This window comes from Crocodylus porosus, unplaced genomic scaffold, assembly GCF_001723895.1.
Source record: "Crocodylus porosus isolate Cpor-Errol unplaced genomic scaffold, CroPor_comp1, whole genome shotgun sequence".
NCBI lineage: Eukaryota > Metazoa > Chordata > Crocodylia > Crocodylidae > Crocodylus > Crocodylus porosus.
This window is the reverse complement of record NW_017728951.1, coordinates 57,591,315-57,608,035: the sequence shown is the minus strand read 5'-3', so window position 1 is coordinate 57,608,035 and position 16,721 is coordinate 57,591,315. Positions and strand designations below refer to the sequence as shown.

The window sequence follows — 16,721 nt, the reverse complement described above, 5'->3', positions numbered from 1 at the left end:
TTTCTCTTTTTCTCTCTAGGCATAGATTTCTGAACCTGAATTGTATTGGTTAAGCTTGAGCTAAGTTTCCCCAAATACTCCATGAAACTAGGCTAATATTGCAATCGTTTTGTTTGTTTTCTTTTGAATGTCCATTACCACTAGTACCATTATAAATTTCATATATTTAGCAGTAAATAACTTTTATAGTCAAACTGGTGGTAACTGGATATATTTTTCCTTCTCTACTTCTCCTTCCCCACGTGCCCTGCAGCAGCGCTTCTTTTACCTAAGCCAAAGATCCCTGTGAAGCCCAGAAATACTGCAGGGTCTGCTCATCAAGAGGCTACCACTACTAGGACAGTTAGGGCAAAAGATTGGAACGTGCTAAGTTTGAGACACATAAGGGGATCAGCTTGTACAGGCTGATTGACCCATTTTGGCTCAGATGTGCCCTTATGAACTGAATCCTGGCCCATGAGGGTGTCAGCTAGACACCCAGCTGGATTCAGAGGTGTTCTGTTTACCTGTGTGCTTGTGTCTGACTGCATTTTATTGTTACCTTAATTAACTGATTCCTGGCACATGAGGGTGTCAGCCTGTCCATGCTGATCAACCCAGCCAGTTCAGGCACGTCACATTAATCTGTGTGTGTATGTGTGTGTGTGTGTGTGTGTTTGACTGATTTAGTGGCTGGAGGAACTCAGCCCCACTGAAACTGAGTACTGCAAGATAGCTCCATTGGGAACGAGGACTTGCAGAAAGGAGAGATACAGCTCCATATAAAAACACAAGTAACACAAGCAGCACATTGATAGAATGTCAAAGACCCTAAAAACGTATCCCTAATTAATGAGCACACCCCAAAGTGATAAGCAAATCTAGTAACAACTTTGTCCAGCGATTAGTGCTGTAGCATAGAAAGATGGTAAACCTTGGATCGCTGCCTCCTTGTCTGACATCTCCTTGAATTAAGATGCTTGTATAACATGCAGGCAGAGTATTTCCAAAGAATTTTTTTTTGTGTGCATTTGAAGAGAAGGATGAGGAAAAAAAGCTTCTGTACTGCTGATGAGGGATTTTTCCCCCAGCTAACTCACTTGAATCTTGTACTTATTTCAGCTTTTTCCCTTTTATGGGAGCACTTAATCTAGTTTTTTAATGACTGAAACTTTTTCTTGCAGGCCTTAAATAATAATGATGGGACTGTAATTATTTTTTATAATTCACACATGAATCCTTTCAACATGCCTGAGGTGCTACATGGACACTTTAAAATTAAACATAACAAAATTGATATGAGAAAAGCAAATGAAATTTTAAAAAGCTTAATACTGAACACTATTAACAGAAAGGCTGCTTTGGAACCTCAGAATTCCAATACAAAATCTGAACAAGGATAGATTCCTATGAGTTATTTCTTGCCACCCTGTTATACCCATTTCATTAGTTCAAGTGAAATCTTTCCTTATGCCCTGTGACTAACTTTTCTTCTAAGAAGCAAGCCTTACATTCTTTTCTTTTTTTTCCTTCAAGCTGTCTTTTTTTCTTTAAAAGTTTCCTATGATTTTCTTTTATATATGTTTTAGTTTACTTGTTTAACTTTCAGGGAACATAAACGTATCTTAGGCTCTTCTGTGGATGTCATTACTATTGCCAATGTGTTTAAGCACCTCGCAAACTTTAACCATTTATCTTGTTATAAACTATAACAAATAGGAAAAGATTATCATTTCCATTGTAATGATGGGAAAATATGTTGAACAGCATTGTAAGGAGAAGTCTGTATATCTGGAGTGGCTCCAGTGGCCAGTGATTACTACCACTGCTGTGCCCGCAATTTCACAGTTGTGGTAAAAGCCATTTTTTTTCACCTCCTTACCCTGGTCAGGTCCCAGAACAGTCCCTCTCTAGTTATACCACTCATGAGAAAGAGATGCTAAATGACCCGTCCAGTGGCACACAGCATGTCTGTGATGAAGAAGTAGTTTGAATTCTCCCAACTCCTAACAGTAGCACATGCCGTCCTTCAGCAATCTGGACAGGGAACAAGCTCTGAAACTTCAGGTCTCATCAAAAAGCAGACAATCTTGGGAATTAAGATACTGATAAAGAAACCCCAAATCAGGAGACAACAGATGTGGTTAGGAGATATACATAATATGCTCCTTGTGTGCAGTTTGCAGTTGAATGGTGCACAGATGTGTTTGAAATATTCATAATGTCTTAACACGTTCAACTTCTATTTGACAACAGTGTAAATTCTTTTTCTTCTGCCCTAGATTTTACAGTGCGGTACTTAATTATCCTTGCTAACAAGAAGCAAAAAAAAAAAAGAAAAGAAAACAAAAGGAAGGAAGAAAGAAACATTGCCAATTAATCTTGTAATTATAAATGACAGGACAGACAGTGGATTCCAGGAATGTCAGGAAACATATCAGGTACAAGAAAGAATCAACTCTCTTTCAGAAATTCAGAATAACTTTGGTAGATTGCCTTAGTAAAGATTTCCTAGTTCCACACAGTTCTGAGGCTGATAATCAGGGCCGTGTGTAGACAAAATGGGAGGCACGTTTGCTAGACACTTTAAAGTGCTTTTGCACCATTTTAATGGTGTCAGTGTTTGCACACCTCGATGACGTATCGTGCATTAATTTCAGCCACTGTAGAAAATGCGAGTGGCATAATGCGCCTTAAATGACTTGGGGTGCAGCCTCAACAGCTGTGGAGTGAAGCACTCGGCTCTGTGCAGCTCCACAGCTCTGCAGGATGCCCTGCAGACAGCCCAACAGCATCCCAGGAAATCAGCTCCACCCAAAGAAAGTGGCAAGCCTGATCTTTCCCTCCTCCCCTCCCCCCAGACCTGGAGCCTGTCTGCCTGCCTGCGGTGCACAGGAGCTTGGTGCTTCCCTAGTAGTTGCAGCGCTCCTGGGATCACCTGAGCTGGGTGCCTGTGGGCAGGTCCCTCCTGACAGTGGGGGGACACCACTGCTGCAGAGGAAAGCATGAACCTCCCCCCGCACACAGCCCAGGGACTGCTTTGCCCACCAGAAGCTTGCCCGCTTCTCCCTGCCAGAGAAGCAGGTAATTCAGCAGCTGTGTGCATGACACAGGGGTTGAATCATCCCTAAACTGAAGCGGTGCTTTTTAAAACCTGCTGCTTTAATTTAAGGCCATAGTTTCATCTACACATGCCCCGGAAGAGTATATTAAAATCACTTGAGTTTAGCCAAGATTTTATTTCATAGACATCAGGGCTGGAAGGGACCTCTGGAGATCATCGAGTCCAGCCCCCAAGGCCAGAGGGCTGCCGAAGCCCGGGAAAAAAAAGAATTAAAAAAATACTTGAAATTAAGCTGGGAATGAACTGTGATTATTTAGTTTTAACTAAAGTACCTCTGGACATTTTTTTTCTTTTCAATTTTAATACCAATTCTTAGTTTTCACTAATATTTTTGCTTTTGCTTTACATTTTTCTTGCTTTTCAAAAAAGCTTAAGAATTGGTCATTGGCAAGATACAGTTTGGATTAGTGTCTCCTAGTCTGACTGCCAAAGATGCTGATAAAGAAGTTACTTCCAGGACCTCACCCCACATGCCAGAGATCTCTGGGGCACCATATGCACCTGCTCCTCCATCACAAATGGTTCAATATCAGGACCTTATACATTTGGTTTTTAGACTCATTCTTCTCACTGAAATTATATGGAGATATAAATGCTCACCAACTTTTAGAAACCAACTAGGGCTTCACTGCCTTGCTTTCTGCAGCTTATCTATGAATATAACGATTTAAAGAGTTACTGAAAATGGTGCACACTTCATGAATTATGTCCCTTCTCCCTTTTCAGTGCTGTGGAGTTGGGAACAGATCAAGAAAATGGAGGATGTAGGAAAGAGCAATAACTGGAAAGAAAGGTTGTTGATTGGTACCTCAGAGTAATGAGGTGAAAAGATAAAAGCATATAGACATTTTTAAGTGCAGGTTAGAAAGATACTTGGCTTGGGGTGTTGCAGACAGGGATGATCATTCCTTGAGCAGAGGGTTGAATTAGATTAACTTCCAAGGTCTCTTCCAGTCCTATTTTTCTATGACTGTCTGATTATTTTATATAATTCTGTGAGTGTGAAAACCAGTGCATAGTGGATGGAAAGGATAAGCTACCAAGTCCAGATCTATTTTCACAGTTTGAGCTCCTATGGTCCCCTGTTACAATGCTCCTCAGTGCTGTCAACATTGAGTCTTCAGGGAGAATGGATGGATGCACAGGGTGAAGAGCAGTGTAGATAAACCAGGAGCAAGAAGGGGAAATAAGGCTTGAGGCCAATCAGAATGCCTTAAAACTTTTGAAAGCATTAGGTAGTCCTTAAGAGGTCTGTAGGCAAGGGGCTGCCAGACTTTAAATGCCTGCTGACATTTGTTCTGAATTTTATAATGGGCACATTCATTTAACTGTTGCTTTCCAACAGTTCAACTTTGTTACAGCAATGTTTCACTGAGCTCTAATAAACATCATTTGTGATTTATCTGAGAAATCTTTTTTGTAGCTATTATATGTATGTGGTAAGGGAAAGGGTGTATTAATAGAATGACTGACAGGTGGTTTTTTATTTTAACACTTCAGTTCTCTGTTAGTCACAGATCATGCATGCCAGTTCTGAAGCTGATAGGTCTTTTACTGGGGACTTTAGAGGTGGCTTGAGAAGAAAATCAGGCTTGTAATGAAAACCTTAATGACATTGCTGCTACTGCTGCTCCATAATACTAGTTTCTCCCTGTGGCAGAGTGGGAGTCCCTAACTAGCCACAGTGCTAGTTTCCCCACTTGGCTTTGGGCACGCCACCCACCAGACTCATCTGCCATGCCTTGTTTTTAATTAATTACAATGTTAATTAAGGCAGGAGGCTGCCCATTCTTGCCCCAATGCCAGGGGGCACTATCTGCAGCTCTGATCCTTCCCTACACCACAGCCCAAGCCTTGCAAATGGCATCCACATATGTTAATCTCACTGGCCCCATGATGGGCCCCAGAATCCTCCTAACAGGACTCCTCTAAGATCCCTCCATTCAGGCAGCCTATCCTGCCCTCATCCCAAGCTGCCTAGCTCCCTGAAACTATTTCTCCTCTTGGGCATGGTCCCCCCCCCCAAGACCTTTGGCAACACAGGCCCTGGCCTTACCTCCAAGGCCAGTCGGGACCCCAGGCCGTCAGCTCTGGGCATCCCTTGTGGTGGGCCCCTGGCCCTTTTGACCATTCTGGTCCTGGCCTCAGCATTGACCAATCAAGGGTACTCGACATCAGGTCTCTGAGCCTACAGCTCCACCTCACTCCTGGTTCCGCCTTCCAGCCCTGAGTTACCTCACCCAGTTGTGGGGAAGGGGTAACTCACACAATGGCTGGTGTTCCAGAGTCTCACAAGGACTCTCACTCTCCCCCCTGGAGCAGCATGTCATTGTGCTATATATATATATATATAAAAGCATACTGGGCTCTCAGCCCTCTGGTGTTCCCCCCCTTAACTGGGGTTCCTCATCTCCGCCCCCTCACTTGGGGCTCCACACAGCCCCCTCACTACTCATTTCTGCCCCCTCACTTAAGGCTCCACACCACCTCCTTACTTGGGGCCATGGGGCTTCCCTCCCCGGCGGGCTTAGGTGGCCATAGCCATGCCTGGCTCCAATTACCTTTCCTCAGGGTCTTGCACCCCACAGGGCTCAGGTGCCTCATCCATGCCTGGCCCCCACTCTCCCTCCTCAGGGTCTTGCACCCCACAGGGCTCAGGTGGCCTCAGCTGTGCCTTGCCCTAGATCTCACTTCTCAGGGTCTTGCACCCCACAGGGCTCAGGTAGCCATAGCTTTGCCTGGCTCCAGCCACCTCCATGGTTACATGACCCACCCAAAGATGAGGGCTAGGGTTAAGGAATCCCTACCCACCTTTTACCAGGGTGGTAACTGGCCTGGAATTTCCTGGGAGCTCCTGCACCACTGAGAACCTCACCAGGTCACCCACTCCCAGCCGGGTGCAGTTTTAGGGCATGCCCAGGACCAGGAGCCTCCAAACCATTCCCTATAGCTTCTGCCCTTACTTCCAGGATGATACATGAACCCTTGCAGCCAGGCAATGTTGCTGCCTGGCCTGCCAGCAGTGAACTGCCCTATTTATATGGGCAGCCAGAGATCTAAAATGGCCACCACAATCAAGAACCTGCTGGCTGCTTGGCTCTGCTCTTAAAGTGGCAGGTACCAACAGTGTCCTGCCACACACCTTCCCCCTTAAAAAGTAGTTCCTGGGGGAGGTTTCCCCTGATGCTCCTCCAAAGGAGGCTCCCCTCAGAGCCTGTGAGAGCCCTCAAGTGGCGAGCACCTCAAAGGTGCTCCACCACACAACTTCCCGCTTAAAATGATGTTCAGCAGCTTCACTTGGCTGCCTTCCCTACTGGCTTTGCCCCAGCCTACTGTAGCCCCTGCCACATGGTGAGCACCCTAAAGGTGTTCTGCCACACTCCCCTTCTGGCAATTTAACGGCAGCAATACTGCAGATCAAAAGGGTCTTCTATGAAAAGAGAGATAGCAGCAGAAATTTATCCAAAGTGTGGGGGTTCAAGTTTCCTAACAGAGGAAGTAAATACAGGAGGATTTGATAGTTCTCAGCTGATGGGCAAACTGTCAGCTATTATTGAAATTGTGTATAGCATCAAAGGCCATGACCAAGACCATGACTGTAGGACCAAAGAACATGACAACATCCGTAATGGAGCTCCAGTGTGTGGATGACAATGCTGTCATTCGTCAATCTGAAACAGAACTCCAAACAATTCTTAATGTATTCTCGGAAGTCTACAAGAATATTGGCCTAGCTCTAAACATCAGGAAAATGCAAGTTCTTTACCAACCTGCTCCAAATGGAGAAACACATCCCTCCACCCCATTCAAATCACTGGAGAATTGCTGGAGAACATGGATCACTTTGCCTATCTTGGAAACCATCTTTCATCAAAAGCAGACATTGACATGGAAATACAACACCGCTTGAAATGTTCAAGTGCAGCCTTTGGACATCTCAGTAAAAGAGTCTTCTTAAATCATGTCATCCTTGCTGAAACGAAACTCTTGGTTTATTGAGCCATTGTCATTCAAACTCTGCTGTATGGCTTGGAAACTTGGACCACATACAGAAGGCAGGTCCCCAGTTGATTGTTTTTTTGGGACCTTTGCCCAAAGCTGTCTCCATTTTAAATAAAGCTATTGCAAGAAATGTGTGCAAGTAGTGTTTGTTCCCTGCTTGCTCTGGCTAATGAGTAACAGGATCCATGAGCAATTGGATCATCATCTCCCTAGTCTTTGGGCATCACATGGAGTCGGGGTCTAGCATATTCCTTTCTGTTTCTAGGTAAGGTATTATCTGTGAAAGTTCCAATGACTGACTGAGACCAAAATAAACATGTTATTCCATATTATACTACACTGAAGCCAAACAGTATTAAAATTTAGGAATAGAGGGACTAGGTGTGATGGAACAGAAGAAACATGGGGCAGGATTGTCTGTGCACTCTGAATGATCAGAAGATGGAAGCATCTCCATAACTTAGCAAGGAGGGTGACTAGTCATGGAGTACCTTCATTCTTGCTTTCAGGGAAAGTAGAATTAACATAATGTTAAAAGATTTAAATAAAAAGCTAACAGAAAACATGGGACCAATGCAGGTTGGGGAACAGATGGCTTCTAGCCTCCATTATGATCTTTTACTGTCTGGTTCCTACTATACATAAGAACAGCCTTTAGGCTGCTATAACTTGTGCTAAGCATCTAGTAGCATGAACTGAACTAATGTAGCTGATGTTAACAGAGTGTAATAATAGCAAAAAATAACCATGTTAGTCTTGTCCTGTAAGAAACTTGAAAACTCCATTTTGTATCCTTCTGCTTGACATAAGTGAATGAACTCTGCATAGCCTTTATGTATGAGCATGTGTAAAAGGGTGAATGCTGACAGAATGGCATAGTGATGGGAGAAGAAGATTTAACTGTTTCTGTAAGCAGCAAGGCACCAAATGTAAGTTACCAGCCAGTAACTAACTAACAAATGGCTGAAGAATCCCTTTGAAGCTTGATGGCACAAAGGAGATAAAAGAAGAAGAAATTCTGCCAGACGGGCAACAAGAACACTCCAAGGCTAGCATAAGCTGAAGACGAAAGAAGAACAAACACAAAAACAGAAGCTGGCTAAGGAAAAACCCCAAAGCACTGAAACAAAGAATGCCAATCCCTATAAAAGAACACTTTGAAAATGCCAAGTTGGGTGAGTCTCTTTCTCTACTGCTGTTTCATCAGAGCACAGATGCATCTGTTCACCCCGCTCCAGCTGTTATCTTTAAATCTGATATCTTCAAATCATCATCATCTACTCAATAAGCCTGGGTTGGCCACCCTGGGCTGATTTTGAGCAACTATTGCTGGTAACTATATCTGGTGTATGAAATGGTTGTTTTGTGTATGTGTGTGCCTGTGTGTAATGATGTGTATGATGACTTGTGTGCCTTTGTATGAATGGTGTGCCCGAACCTCTAAGTCTAATTCATATAATCAATAAATGTGGCACCTTGCCTTACCCCCCTTTATAAAGTCTTGCTTATAATTTAAGCAATTAGGTTAATTTAAGTAACATTTTTGGTGAAGAATGCATGTGGGGGTGAATAAGGTTCTATGTTGCAGTTATTGATCAGTTGTGTGTTATCTGTACGGTAAGTTTTGTCTGTATATGTGTTTGGCTCTCTCTTTGAAAGTGTGCACATTGCCCGGTGGTAGAAATGCCGGGTATAGTGGTCTCAGGTTAGACTGACCACTCAGAAGAATAGAGGAATACTTGGATACTTGGACAAGTTGTTTGACTTGGAAAGCCCACCTGTGGGTTGTGGTTAATTAAGAAGCTCACTTTGTGGGTTATGGACTGTCAGGGTAGTCTGGACCTCCTATAGAGAGGGGTCCATTGCTTTGGTTTTGAATTAGTTTTTGGACTTAGTTATCTTGGAAATTGGGCTTTTTGGCACATTTTTACAGGCTAATATACTGGATTTAAATAATAACAAATGGTAACTAACTTCAAGCAGTAAGAAAAACACAGGAAACGGAAGTTAAGATGTTCAAAACAAAAACAGTAAAGAGTGAGGCAGATGTAAAATAAATGTTGAAGATCCCCTGCCTACATATCTGCAAGATATGAGTCTTTTAAAACAAGTGTTGCAGTGATTTGGACATAACCCATTGACCAAGCAGGCAGTAAGAGATGCCTGTACCATTGCAGATTTAAAAGACAAATTTAAGACCTATATGCAGATATATAATATACTACCACACTCCATAAAAAAGGAGGCTGCAGCAATGTTGCTTTTATGGGAAGCTACAAAATCTTTTCCTTTCTCTGACTAGCTATTAGGAAGCATTTTAAAGGGGTTAGCTAAAATTTGTAGTAAGGTAAAGTTGTATAATAATTGTAACTAGGTTTGTAAGTTTTGTGCAGGGGAGGTGGTTTGTTACTGCTGACCAGAAAACTTTGTTTGTCTGGGTCATGCAGAGTAGTGGACATGAGTACATGCTGTGGTTTGCTTGGGATTAAGTAAAAACCTCCTCTTGTGTTGGCAATAGGAAGCTAGGAGAGAGCAGAGAAAGTCATCTCTCTGCTGGAAAAGCTGTGTAAATGAAAGGGTCCTTGAAAAGGGATAGTCTTTTATGAATGGATACAAGAGCAGTCGTGTTTTCTGTGAAGTTTGTAAGGTATAAATTACAAGAGCAAGTTATGGCAAGGTAAGGTGTTATGCAGGCAGTAGAGCGTCAAGGAAATCAAAGACAGTTAAAGAAATGTAAGATAGATACTTTGGGATCCTGTGTGCCCCCCCCCCCAAAAAAAAAATAAAAAAAAGAAAAGAGGCAGCTGGTGGCACAAAAAAAGGTAAAGTATGTTACTGGACATCTATTCAGGCAGTGGGAGAGAATTTGTGATTGGAAGTGAGGGGAAACTTGGTTCTCCACCCCACCTCTCCAGAACAGTGAAATGCCTAAAAGAAATAGAGATTGTTACAGGAGCATAAAAGCTTATTTTGGGAAACATTAGGGTACAGCTGTGTAAACAGAAATCAGTGCCCCAAATTACTGCATAATAATCACCCTGGGGAATGGGCAGGGGCAAATATAGGGTGCCTTAAAACCCTAGCTTCCACCGCCTTGTGGGTTACCCTTAATTGGGAAAAGGCTAGGGGGAGCATACCCCAACAGAAAAACCTTTAGTAAAGGCCAAAAAAAGAAAAGAATAGAAGAAAGTAAAAAAATGGTCTGGGAGGCAGCTGTTATGAAAAAAAAGATGTGAAAAGTGTTTTAAAAAAAAGGAAGGAAAAAATAAGAGATAAACAGTTTAAATGCTAGAGCAGGTAAAAGGAAAGAGTAAGAATGTAATTTTAAAAATAACTGATTTAAAGAAGGGGAAAAGATACAGTTGCTTTAAAAAAAATTTAGGTCCTGATCTCAGAGGGCATGAGGTCATTCTGTGGTCTGTCTGGGTTAAGTACAACAACTTCTATTGCTGGTCCAATAAAAAGGAGGAGTGTTATATGTTTGTTCTGTGTGTGTATTGCAAGGCAGAAAAACCACTAGAAATAAATATCTGCAATCTCATTGGTAAAGAGGGTGAAAAAAGTTTTGTTTTTTCTAAACCTCCCCTCACTCTTCAAACATAGTGTAAATCTTTTAGAAAGGAAAGTGTTAACAATTTGTTAAGGCAAAAAGAAAAAAAAAAGGTGTTTATAAAAACTTGGTACAGGTCAGCACTGTAAATGTGTAAATATAAATAATATTTTACTGCAAGTTTTCCTTGGCAGATTGGTGTGTGTGTGTTTGTTTGTTTTTCTTTACTCTCTCTCTCTTTTGCAGAAGCTATAGTGTAAAATCTAATCTAGTAGCAAAGGTGACTAAAGAACTACCAGGCCATCAACAGCATTTTCTTCACCTAAGCCATGGTTTATCATCACAACAAAATTGTTTTTTCTGTCTGTTTTGTGTTGTTTGTCGTGTTGTGTTGTTTTTGTTTATTTAAAGGATTAGTTTAAGTTGGCAATAGTTTAAATGTATATAAATATCATAAAGATGTAATAAACATTATGAGTAATATTCTCTCTAAAAATCTGTCTGTGGATCCCAAACCAGAACACCTCCGTCCAGTTGGACTGGAAAGTTGTTTTAATCTTTGAAACAAAAAACAGCAATTCATATAAAAGTTTTAAGTTGTAAAGTTTACTTGTTTAGCAAAGTGGGATTTAGAAAAAAAAGTAATGTGTTTAGTAAATAACCTGATAAAATGTTTTTAAGGCTATAGAAGAAATCTCATTTGTATTTAAATACTATTTATAACACCAGCATAACAGGATTTGTGTACAAACTGTATTAACCATTGTTTTATTAAAAAAATTGAGACACCTACCACATCACTATTTGCATAAAAAAAGTAAGAAAAGTCTTTATTGATTAAAGCAAAATACAAAATGGACGACCCATGAAGTGATAAACATGGATCAGTTTAATAATGTGGGAAATACCACCAACTACAAGATCTATAAATGGTTAGCACAATTAAAAAAAAAAAAATTGGCAACCCATTTAATGGGAAATTAATGATCACTTATGTATTTTTATAACTGGGATAAACAAGAAACATACTTTGAATGTGAAGTGAATTGGACTAGTGCATATCATTAACTTTCTTAGAACAGTGGTATATAAAATATAATTAGAAAAAAGAATCAAAATAGATACATGTAATAACTAAATGCGGCACCTTGCCTTATCTCCCTTTATAAAGTCTCACTTGTAATTTAAGCAATTGGCAATTTGAGTAACATTTTTGGGGGGAGAATGTGGGAAAAAAGGCATTCTTGTTCATTACCAGTTGATAGGGACATCTTCCCCAATCTCTTATCCTGCCCACTTAATCATCTTTGGGGCTCAGAGAGGTAAAGCAAAACTTATTGACTGTTTTAAATCATCTAGAGTTTTATTTTGTATACGCATAATTCTCAGAGAACTATATTTGCCAGTATTCCATCTGTTTCATATCACAAAAATAACTACAGTAAGGCTGAGAATTTGATATTTTGAGCTAACATCTTTCTACCAGTCCCCAATTAGTGTGTAATTTCAGTCTTACAAATATTCTATTTTTACATGTTAAATAATATGCTTCAATAAACAGTTTTTGCCATGCCAGGATAGTTTAGGAAATTGTACCTTATCTATGATACAAAACATTAATAAAAAATCATTGTTAAAAGTAAGTTACTCTATGATACCATCAATTGTCCATTAGTTCAGATCTCATTACCTGTTATGAAACCGTCTTACACTATTGGAATAAGATATAAGCAGACTCACTTATCCAAGGTCTATGGACAATCAAGAAAAGTTAAAACTCCAAATAATAAGCAAGTTGAAGTCTATCATAATTAGTCTATCAAACAGCAGGGACTACCAGAGAATTTTTACAGTAATCTGCTCCACTAGAGATATATTGAACAAGGGGAAATTATTATTTTCTTCCAGGCTTCATCTGATAGTCATATCAGATGGAGGAAAAAGGCCATGTTGATAACAAAGGAGCCAAATTCCCATCATGCTCAGCAATAGTCAAAAGAAGATTTTTTTCTAATAGCTGGCACAACTTGGTGTCTACAAATGAACCTGAGATGTCTTCTGCCTTGCATATCAACACTTAATACAGGGATGCATATATGTTTAGGAACTACCCGTTGGCACTTTGTCAACAGCAGGCCTATATCATATTTCAAGTAAATGACTGAAAATACATTTTATGTCCTAACCACGCCATATATGAGAAATTTGGGGCCCCACTATATCCTTGTGGGTCCTCCCCTCCCTCCCTTTTGAAAAAATGAAGTAGAAAATAATCTGATTTTGTGGGGTCCTCAACTTGAAGACCTTATAGGGACTGGTCATAACTAAAGGCAAATGGCTGACCATTTTCTTACAGTATAAAACAGAAAGATAGTTCATCTTGTTTATGCCATACCAATGACTCCTAAAGGAACGTGCCCTGCTTTGAACTTCATATCCAACCATGGTATTATATTCTGATGTTCAAATGTTAAGGGTGAATTAAAATGAATTTGGGAAAACTATAATTCCCATGAGAAATGAAATGGCTAATCCTCTCAAGTGTCAGGACCACAGCAGATACAAGGAACTACTGTGACTGCTATTCACAGAAATGTCCCTTTTCCCTCTGTTTTAGGACCTGAGCAGAAGGATTCTAGTGATACCTCCTCCAAAATATGCACGACTGACATTGAGATGGTAATTCAGTCTGGTGGGTAGCACATGAATTCCTTACATTAGCCCTTCCTAGGGAGAGAAACAAGTTCTGTGTTCAGGTGCAATTCTGGGAATCTTCCCTTTTCCATGTCATAAAGCTCTCATTTCTCACCCTGATGGGGCATACACATCATGCCATGAAACTGTCACCAGTGAAAGCCGCAAGATAAATGACCCATCTAACACTTCATACAAGTGTAATTTTGGGGAGTTTATCCTCATTGGGGAAAAGAGAAGGAAACATTTCCTTGGCAAGATTTCTTTTTAATTGCAGCATTTGAAAGTGCCCAGAGGCTTGGACTGTTGGAAATACTCTCATCAGATATGTATTAACAGACAAGAGTGCAAGGGAAGGAAGTCAAATGAGACGATCAACTGCGTTTATTACAAGGCTCTGTAATTTATCACAATGATATTGCTAACACATATATGGATCGTTATATATAAATCTAATGAAATAACATCATTATTGCATCTGCTACCTCATTCTGCTATCTTTTCTCCTTTGAGCATCACTTTATTCTGCAAATAGTATTATCAAATGTAATCTTTATATATTAAAAGGCTGCCTGTAGTTTTGTGTATGCTATTTTATGTTCATAATCTTTTTCTTACAGTAATTTTTGAAAGGGCAAATGACAGCATGAACAAAACTATGTACCCGAACGATTGCACACATAAAATTATATGAGCAAGATGAAAGACCAGATGTTGTACAATTCTTTATAGGTATAAATAATATACCATTATCTCAAATTTCCTCCTGATTGTAAACAAGACAAACAATGAACACAAGAACCTGAAATAGTGTGGAAGAAAGCTTCCATAAAAAGATGTCTCAGATATGAAGATTTATACTTTCCTTAAAAGAAACAAAAGTTTTCTCTTATAGTTAAGTATCATAATAGTTCCTGTATCAATAGAATAAACTGCCTGTGGGTTGTAGCAGGGAAATGCAAACACTGAAAATAAGAGAATTATTTCCTTCTCACATGAATGGGTGTTCAATTGGATGAAACATTTCTATGAAATTCGAGTTCCAGCTCTGTGTTAAAAAGAGATTCTTACCTTATAGGATTATCCATCTTTGAGACTGTGAGAAATGCTGCTAAATTAGCTGTGTAGGATGAACACACAATAAGAGTGAAGAGCCACCAACTTCCCATTACTATACGCATAGCCACAGAATTGACTGTAGATTCACCACCTACAAGAAAGCAAGGAGAGTGAACTTGCTCAGGAAATGGCATTCAAGATCACCTACAATGGCTGGTCTTTATTTGAAATTAGCCTTTTAACTATCCCCATGCATTTCTATTAACTGTTCAATCTGCATTAATAGAATACCCTTTAAACATAAGCAAACACCAGTATGTATTTGAGATCTTGCCTCTCATAGAAATGTTCTATCAATGAGTGCTCAGGCATCCAGAAAGATATGGGACTCTTTGAAGTTAATGCTTATGTCGCGCAAAGAAAATATTGAATTGTGCTAAAATTACAGCTTTCAATGACATCTTGAAAAATTCCTACATCAGCCTTCCTTCTTCCCCTTCATAGCCCTCATCCAGACAAGTGCAGCTGTGCAGTATGTAATGCCACAGACACATTTGCAGTGCCACATACTGCACAATCAGTTGTTCTCCATGCTGCAAGGGAGCAACATGGGGTAAGTGAGGGAGGGAGTTTGACCCCTAGATAGCAAACAGTCAAAAAAAACTGTCCAAAAAAAATAAAATAAAGCAGAGCAGCACATATGGAGACAGCTCACATCACTCAAAACAAAAGCCTGGCTGGTGAGAGCCACGCTGGATCATTGCTGTTGCAGCCCCAGGAGGCCCTCAGGACCCCAGGGAAGGCTGCTGGGTCCAGCTCAGTGCTGGCCTTAGCCTCCCCTGTTCTACCTGGAGTAACCTGCCATATGCCAGAGGTCATGTGGCAAAAGCATTTCCCAAGTGAGGGAACCCACCAAGGCACAATGTATCCTGCTACTAGTTATTCCTGGCAAACCAAACATCCATGCTTATGTGGATGTGGCCACAGAGTTTAGAAAAATCCTTTTAAGAACATCCACCTAGGGTTTTAGCCAGAATTGTCAGGATCAATACCACAGAATGACTTCTAAAAGGAAACAAGCATTTCTTTAAAAATAAAGACTATACTGGCATATCTCCCTCTACCACTTAAGAGTTTTAAAAAGTCAGAATATATTAGAGAGCAGCTATATATTTTTATACATTGACTATGCTTCATTTAAATACTAGAACCAGGATCCCAGCTTTGTTGCAAGTTATTATTTATTATTTTCAACAAACAGTAGATTTTTTGAAGTTTCCAACATAATTATTGCTGACCTTTAAAAGACTAACCTGTACAATACAGTGGGTTTTTCCTTCTCCCTCTAGTGTTTACTAAAGGTAATTTTATGTGTATTTTACTTCACTAAACCCACTAGAGTGGCCCTCTCAGTGACATAAAGGAACAAGTGTAACAGTAAAAGTATAGCAATTTATTGTCTCTAGCTGAAATGTGACAAACTTGCAACCTATAGGGTGCATTCAGATGAGAGCGGACATGCATCTTGTTGCATCTCAGAGCCCTTTGAGACACTGCAAGAGGCTGGCCCTGAGCTCTAGCTCTCTCTGATGCAGATCCAGGAAGGGTTATTTTCATAGATTCACAGACATAGGGTCGGAAGGGACCGTGTAGATCTTCTAGTCTGACCCCCTGCCACGGGCAGAAAACTGGGCTCAAATGACCCCAGAGGGTAAACACTGAGCCTCCTCTTAAAGACCCCCAGGGTAGGGTACATCACCACTTCCCTTGGAAGTTGGTTCCAGATCCTAGCCACCCTGACTGTGAAGTAGTGCCTTCTAATGTCTAGTCTAAACCTACTCTTTAGCAATTTATGGCTGTTATTCCTTATTACTCCAGGAGGCGCTCGAGGGAACAAGGTCTCTCCCAAACTCCGCTGGTCCCCCCTTGTAATTTTATAGACAGCCACCAGGTCCCCCGTCAGCCTTCTCTTCTGAAGGCTGAACAAGTTAAAGTCCCATAGCCTCTCCTCAGAGGGTCTGCCCTGCTGTCCCTGGGTCATGCAAGTAGCCCTCCTTTGGACCCATTCAATGTGTCACAATTTGCCCCACACTGTGAGAAAGAGAAAGAGTCACTGTGCTCCAAAGCACAAGGGCTAAACAAAGGCTCAGCGACCCCAGGTCCATAGCCCCAAAGAGCCTGGCAGAAATCTTCCTTACCCAGGTGTTTCTGGAGCGGAGGGGCAGGGAACTCCCACGCCGGTATAAAAAAGATCCCGGGACAGGAAAGAGAGGGGAGGGTAGAACCGGAAGGAGCAGGAGCAGGAGCAGGAGC

General features: G+C 40.9%; 1 protein-coding gene across 2 annotated transcripts in view; it reads right to left on the bottom strand.

Moving 5' to 3' along the window:
* GRID1 (glutamate ionotropic receptor delta type subunit 1) overlaps nucleotides 1-16,721 on the bottom strand; it is a 1,072,773-nt gene that overhangs the window by 86,973 nt on the left and 969,079 nt on the right. For both annotated transcript variants that reach the window (XM_019555843.1, XM_019555842.1), the window contains exon 12: nucleotides 14,421-14,559. In XM_019555843.1, coding sequence (XP_019411388.1) covers nucleotides 14,421-14,559 — 139 coding nt within the window. The remainder of the gene's footprint in view (nucleotides 1-14,420; nucleotides 14,560-16,721) is intronic.